Below are 7828 nucleotides of genomic sequence, written 5' to 3' on the forward strand. Positions count from 1 at the left end.
GTGTGTGTGTGTGTTCACTCGCTGATAATTGTAACCGTCTCTGGCCATGCGTCAAGACAGCACTCGTGTTATCTGTCAGCAGCCTGTTAGAGAGGCGAACAACCATGACAGATCTCCCTTTCTCGCTATCTTTCTCTTTCACCACGCCCCATTACACTGGAGGTGTATCAGCAGCAGCTAGCGTTGCAAAGGCTATGATGAAAGCTCAGCTTTCTGCCGATCTTTGGCAGAAGAGGTGACACCAGTAAATGTCTCATCATTCTCTCTGCTTTGCCTGCGCACAACAGTGCATTCTCTGGACCTCTCACCCACTTGAGGGTGACGTCAAAGAACAAGCACACTTGGGTTTAAATTCATGGCTGCCCAAAAATCAGCTCCACAGTGCTTTGACACATGGATGAGGATCAGTTCATGTCTCTCACGCACACAACAAACACACACACATTAAATCCTACGTTTCTGTCTAATACTTAGTCTTTATCCACAACGTTCCACTTCTGGGATTGTCACTCTTTTTGGATGTCAGTTTTTAAGATGTCCCGTTATCTTCCACTTTCTTTGTGTTATAATTTAAGACTCCGGTCAATTTATGAGGACTATGGTTAACTGCTCCTCAGATCTCTGCATGGTAAATCTAGACAGCAAGCTAGACTCTCTGTTCATTCTGAGTATTCTGTTGCACAACTAAAACAACTTTTAAAATGTTCCACCAAAAGAAGTTCCTTCCTGAGCGGGTCCACCCTGTGCTTAGCGCCACCTATGACGATTGTGTTTGGTTTAAAGAAATGCCGAGAAACCAAAGCATGTTTTTCTCCCATCCCGGATTGGTATGTGGACTAGCCAGACCCTCCTACGCGGCGCTGTGGAGGAAGGTCTGGCAATGCAAGACTATCTCACACAGGACTCATTATATTTGTTTCTTCACATAGCCAACCTGCAAATTTTGTTTTAAACCATGCTACCAGAATGGTTAACAATGTCAGCCTGTCCACCACTTTGTTGCGATTGATATATCTCAACAACTATTGGAGGGATTGCCATGAAGGTCTGTAATCCTAAAGACTTTGCTGATCCCCCATACCAGCATGGCACATTTCTTATGTAATTATCCAGTACAATATCTTGTGCAGACATTGTTTTTACCTCTTGGAGTTTCACAATTTGCACAACAGCATGTTAGCCTTGTCATTGTCACACTAGCATTTTGACATTAACATTTGCACCCCTGTGTCTGAGTACAGCTCACAGAGTTGGTGGCATAGCTGTAAACTCTGTTTTTTTTCTTCTTTTTTTTAAATATTTTTAGCAGCCAATTGAGTACATTCACAAATTACATGTGCACCACTTGACAATAACACATGACATTAGCTCCAAAGAATATCTGTTTTTGTATCAAATACAAATGCATAAAATATAACCAACATACTTAGATGTAGACACACATCGCAATCTAGTAGAACAGACCAGATTTGGTGAACATGGTTGAACTGCTTTATACAGACACTCAGTTGATTGTTATTCAACTGTGGTCAGGTAGGAATCAACTGGCATTTAATTTTGGGGCATTGACAATGAACAAAATTACCATTGAATATTTCTGCACAGAATGAAAAGTACTCAAATCACCGGAAAGAAAAACATGACAGCTGTTGTGGCAACATTGTCACTAATTGATCTTCCAAAGGAGTCTCTGAATTAATTTGAGGCCACAAATGGGCAGTGCAGTTGCTGAATCATGTAGTACATATTTATTACAGCTTGTGTAACTATTTCCTGGAGTTTTAACAGTGTGAAAATCCTGTCAACATCTACATAAACTCCCTTAATGTGCTTTACGGTCACTGTGAAAACGGGGCTCATTCAATTTTGTCTCTCTTTGCAAAAGTAAACTGGAGAGCAAAGAGTTAAAAGTCACACATGCTTCAGAAACACATATGCGCCGATAAATTTGAAATTGTTTTTATCAACCCCAGGTTAGTCTGTACCTGCTCTTACAAACATACATACACACACAAACCACATTAAACATGTGCCAGTTAACATGGTTGGTGGTTGGACTATCCATGACTTGTGACTGATAAGAGACACACACACACACACTATTATCAAGAGGTTCCCAGAGGAATAGTCCCATGAGAAATAAGCTTCTGTACTGTTCATACAGCATGTATTAATTAGCACAGTGGACAGATAGCAGAGTGCATTGTTTTGTGTAGGATGGACTGTTAATGAAGGGCTGTGAAACATGACACAACACCTGTTGTTGGCCGAATACAAAGATGCTTGTTCTCTCTGGATCAAACTGTCTGTCTGTGTTCATGGCTGACTGGTGATGTATGTTTTGTGTGTGTCTGCCTTTTCCGTCTGCCATGAGTCCTGGGAAGAGAGGATACTTTTTTTTATATGAAAAAGAGGATAGGAGCTGTTCACATTTTCCATCTGTTGATACAACTATTTCTTTGTGGTGTCTTCCTTCCACTCTTACAATCTTGTTTCCCCATTCCTTTCTTCCCCAAAAGACCCATAAAGTCTGTCTCATTACATATATTTGCATACAGTTCCATTTTCTACATTCATTTTACCCCATTGTCTTCACCCACAAAACAAATTTTAAGTTTCCCTTTCTCTGCTTTACCACATCCCTTTCTTGTCATAGGCAGTGAATTTTAAACAAATTCCCTCTCAGGACTTGGACACCTGAAACCAACACTAAAGCCGAAGCCCAGGAGAGCCATCCATAATTGATTGTGTACCAACACTAACTTGGCCTGGTGCAAAGCTACCTGCTTCAGAGGAGCCAAGTTCTAGAAAAAGCAGGCCTCCAAATGCATGCAGCATCTAGATAAGCAGAAAAAAATGCCCTCTTTTAGGCCATTTCTAGTGCTCAAGTTTCCTGATGGTTGTAACCCTTTAGAGAAAGTATTAACAAAAGGTGATTGTTTGTTGTGGTTAATCATAACAGGTACAGCTGTCCTGAATGCTTTCCTAAACTGCTATTGCAAGAATTTATAATTCATAACAAAAGTTTGAGTAAGTAATTATGTGGAGAGGTGGAAGCCCTCTGATTGTCATTTTTAAACATTGCATAATCAGTATGTTGTCCCAGGGCTCCACCTACTGGATGAGAGATTGGAAAGATTTATGTTGGGAAAAACTTTTTTATAACCCCTAAGCATAAATCCCAATTGACTGGGACCTTTGCTGGAAGTAATGTAGATCGGTTCTGGTCAACCATGCCAACATGTTTTGGTATATTCAGCATTTTTGGGATGTGATATGATTGAATTCAATTCGGTACAATTTGAGTCAAAACAAAGGAGCTGATGATAATGCTAGCCACACGCTTAACTACAAAATTATGAACTTTTATCAAAGTTGGATGTCCTAAAAATGAGACAGAAATTGCTATCTGACCACATACTATGAGTACAAGCTGGTATTGTCTGAACATCCGTGTAGTGTAAGAGCTACAGTATAACAGCCAACTTACAAAACCATAAAATATATCCAGCCTTCCTGCCAAAAACTCCTTTCTTTTTGTCTCTGTGTTTTCTAGGTAAATGGTGTGAACGTCGAGGGCATGCGGCATGCCGAGGTGGTGGCCTTCATAAAGAAAGGGGGAGATGAGACTTGGCTGTTGGTGGTGGACCCAGACACAGACGAACACTTCAAGACGATGGGAGTTGTCCCCACAGTCAGCCATCTCAGAGGTAGGACTATAACTAAACACTGTGTCATGTAAAACATTAACTTTAAGGATGAAACAAGTAAGTTGTTGTTATGTCATAATATAAAGTGATAGCAGTTACCTGAGTAACATGAGGTCCATAATTTCTTTAGAAAGTTTCTTGAAAAGAATAATAAAACCACTTTATTCATCATTCATTTCTTTTTCTGGAAGCTTTATTCTCCTATGTGTCCAGCTGACCTGCTGTGCACTGATTAAAATATTAGAGGTTTCACAAAACACTGTCTCCATTTTTCCTATAATTAGGAGCAAATGATATAGTCCTTTTGGGAAACTTCTAGGAAATGATTAAGAAATTACAGACCTGTAAAGTAAAGCATAAAAAAAATGATTTTACACCTACTGCACTGTTGTCCCGAATTAGTTGACTTTGCTAGAAATTTAAATGAAGTTTAAATAAGTAGTCATTACTAAAAAGCATTAGTAAACATACATTATTTTTTTATGGAGTCATTTTGTCTAAAATGAGCATGTTAAAGCTACAGCGCGTAATGTTTTCATGTTAATGAACATCCGTTACCTTCAAGCCATAGCCAAATAAGTTGCTACAAAGCTAAATGAGACTATCAGATCCACAAAGCTCTGTCTATTTATATTTATTTATTTATTTTGTTACATACTAGCAACTGTAAGGAGGAGGGGTGGGGGCTCGTGCGCGATCACGGAAGGCTGTGGACACACCAACAGTGTTGTTGTCATTACTTAGAATTCCTCATGGGGGAGACAGAAACTACGCACTATAGCTGTAAATTAAATATTCAAAGAAACATTAAAAATATAATACATTAGGCTACTTATCACTACTTAAGCATTAAATTGTTCACATAAATATTGTTTTATCCTTGACATCAGTATAATTTTTGGAATAATGTTTTCAATACATTTCTTCATAAAAACAGAAAGGGAGTCAATACATTGAATTAATGCAATGTATCCTGTTGCATGATTAGAATGCATCATGCAACATTCAGTTTCTGATTTCCAAACTGTGCAAATTATATTATACACTTTTTCAATTCCCAGACCACATCAGCACCCCCACAGGCTGTGCCCTTAGTGTTTGTTTGACATTTACTGTGTTGTCTCCCGACACCGGGCTTTTTCACAGGGGGCAGGCAGCTAGCGGATCAAGCAGAGATGCCTACAAATTGAAACAAAAATGAAATCGCACTGAACCATGCAGGAACTCATAGTGCACCTTTAACATCCTGAGTTATCTCTGCTTAATAAGATCTGTGCACTGCATACTTAAGTTGATTAATACAAACAACTAATGTGATTTAGTAGCAAATGTGTTTTTAACAAAACATGAAAGAATAAGTCTTGACCACTAAATTAGAGGAAAGTGTTGTTCTCCACTTATGAAAACCATAAAGTACAACAAAGCCTTAAGACTTTCATTTGTTAAATGAAAGAAAAGATTATTAAAACTACACCAGTGTAAAACAACAATCTGTGGGCTTGTTTGTTTGTTTCCACAGACTATGATGGTCCATCCATTTCCAACGGCTCCCACAATCCTCAGATCAACGGCAGCTCCACCACACAGTCCATCAGGTCCACGCACTCTGACCTCAGTAGCCGGGGCAACAGCACACAGGTGATTGTAAGCATTTGTGTATGGTGCTGCGTTTGATCTTTGGTCTTCACATGAAGGTCAGTGCCCTGAAGTCGTCTGTCTGTCTTTCCGTCTTTGATATCTCCCGTCTAGCTGGCGGACGATGAGGGCGGCCGGCTGATGGACCCGTTCGCTGAGATGGGCCTGAGCGCCACGGCAGCAGAAGAAAAGATGAAGGTCCATGCCAAAGAAAAGAAGAGGGCGCCACAAATGGACTGGATGAAAAAGTATGAGCTGTTCAGCAACTTCTGAGATATGCGCCTTCAAAGACACTACAATCAACCAAAGGACAGAGATATGAGCTCTGTGTGGGAAGAGAAAGAATCAAGATTCATCATACAACATAAGATATTTTCTTCCTGGAGTTAAATGTGACAAAAGAAAAGAAATGTGCTATGGATTTCACTTTTTAAGCCACTTCAGAGACCCTTTACGAGCTTCTTTTCCCTGTTCAAAGTAATACATGAAGAAAGTGCTGACTGCAAAAAACTGTGTATACTTAAAATCATACTGTTCAGAGAGAAATAGCATCTTTAAACATTTCGTACATGTTCTTCTGTCAGGTGGGAGTGTTGCAAACAAGTTTTTACAAATTTACCTGTCACTTACATCCTCCCATTCTCCCCACTCCTAGGGACTTGTTTCAGACAAATGAAGGACAGACCGTTATTTTTATATTTAAAAAAAAATTATATAAACAACTATAAAAAGAAAACAGTATCTCATTATCATGGACTGCATTTGAAAGAGCCATATGGACATTGTAACAAAAATGATTATGGACATAGTGGGAGTTTTGGGCTCAGGGGAAGCCCAAAGTTAGCAGAAGATCACTGTGAAAGAGCTGAAACTCCACCTCCAGCCTATGCAGATGTTTCATAACTGACAAAGAAAAGGATGGCTGTGTATACTGGTTGAGTGTAACATCTCATACTTGTATATTTACATACAGTTTATTAACTGATTATCAAATCAGCCCAAAACATAATTCCTGTTACTTGTCATTTAGCACTCATTTTAATAATGTATCACCACTAACCTCTTTTCCCAAAGTGCTCCAGTGCACATGAGCATAACAAAGGGAAGCACCAGTAACTTAAATGGACAACAATGGAAACTGGAATGTAGAAGAAAGGAAAGTTTTCTCAGGTTCAAATGGCATGATGATTTAGTTTATCATTGGAGGAGGCTTGATGTGTACAGCAGAGGGCAAGCTTACAACACAGATAGGTAAATGTCTAAACAAAGTAGATCTTTATGCTGGCTTTTTTATTGGTGTAGTGTCAGAGTATTTCTCAGTTAGAAGTAGTAACTTCCTGGAGTTGCTGGTTGCCTGGCAACAGCTCAATGCAAAGAAACATTCCGGCGCAAAACTGCAAATTATTTATTTTTACATTTTGTTTTTTGTACTGATTAACCAAACGAGATATAACGTGAGCTTTTGAGGTTCCCGGCTTGAAGTTTCCCCTTGTTTGAAGTCTCTATGCTATGCTAAGCAAACTGGGTAATCACCCTAGCTTCATATTTACCGTAGAGACACAAGAGTGGTATAAATCTACTTCTCTAACTTTCAACCAACAAGCAAACAAGAGTATTTTTTCCAAAAATGTCAAACTGTCTCTTTAATTAAATAAGGGCCCGGCAAGAAAGGGGAATTAAGGCTCAAAGGTGCAACGACCAGAAGCAGATATGTTGGATTGAAGAGATGTAAGCAGCTACAACATGAGCAGTTGTAGTTGAGTGGGAGCAGGTCGTGGGGCAGAGGGAGTGTTGGAGAGGCTACATAGTGAGGTCAGAGATGCTCTGGAGGATCTAGTGACAGAGACTGTGGGAGCCATGGAGCTTATTGAGGATTATTACACACACACAGGAACAGCTGTCATACACACAATGTGTGTGTGTGCGTGTGCTTGTGCATGCGTGCATGTGTGTGTGTGTTTAGAAGGTATACATGCCGCATTCCAAGCAGTGTTGATACAATGTATAACAACAAGTGGGACTGCGAGTTGAGTAATCTATGTGGACATCTTGTCTTTCTTTGCACCCATTCACACCCTCACAAAGCCTACACTAACAATAGTGTCTTGATTCTTCAGTCTGTGTGCAGTAGGACTCATTCTGTATGTTCTGACAGTCACAAAACTCTGTTACCATGTCTAATGTATATACAGTAAAAGCATACAGCATATATTTCAGGTTGCATTTTTTTAAGTGTGACAATGACGTTTTTGAACATATTAAATTGTTGTCACCATCTCTCATGCCTTCTCTAGTCTGTCCTGTCTCTCAAATTCTAATCAGCATTTTTTTCACTCATTTCATTTGCTTCACAAGCTCGTACTTTGTGTTGAACTTCTTTGTATGACTGAAACAATCTCATTCTCTCACATACCTCTCTCTGTAATTTTGACCTGTTTCCTTTCTTTATCTCAGCCCCCGCTATCCCTCTGTCTTTCTTCCTG

The 7828-nt window shown here is 39.5% G+C and overlaps 1 protein-coding gene across 1 annotated transcript in view; it reads left to right on the forward strand.

Moving 5' to 3' along the window:
* LOC117958043 (Na(+)/H(+) exchange regulatory cofactor NHE-RF2) overlaps positions 1-6518 on the forward strand; it is a 29290-nt gene extending 22772 nt beyond the window's left edge. Inside the window, exons 4-6 of the mRNA XM_034894263.1 lie at positions 3557-3710; positions 5230-5348; positions 5460-6518. Coding sequence (XP_034750154.1) covers positions 3557-3710; positions 5230-5348; positions 5460-5618 — 432 coding nt within the window. The 3' untranslated portion in view covers positions 5619-6518. The remainder of the gene's footprint in view (positions 1-3556; positions 3711-5229; positions 5349-5459) is intronic.
* The last annotated feature ends 1310 nt before the right edge of the window (positions 6519-7828 follow it).

This window comes from Etheostoma cragini, chromosome 15 (assembly GCF_013103735.1).
Source record: "Etheostoma cragini isolate CJK2018 chromosome 15, CSU_Ecrag_1.0, whole genome shotgun sequence".
NCBI lineage: Eukaryota > Metazoa > Chordata > Actinopteri > Perciformes > Percidae > Etheostoma > Etheostoma cragini.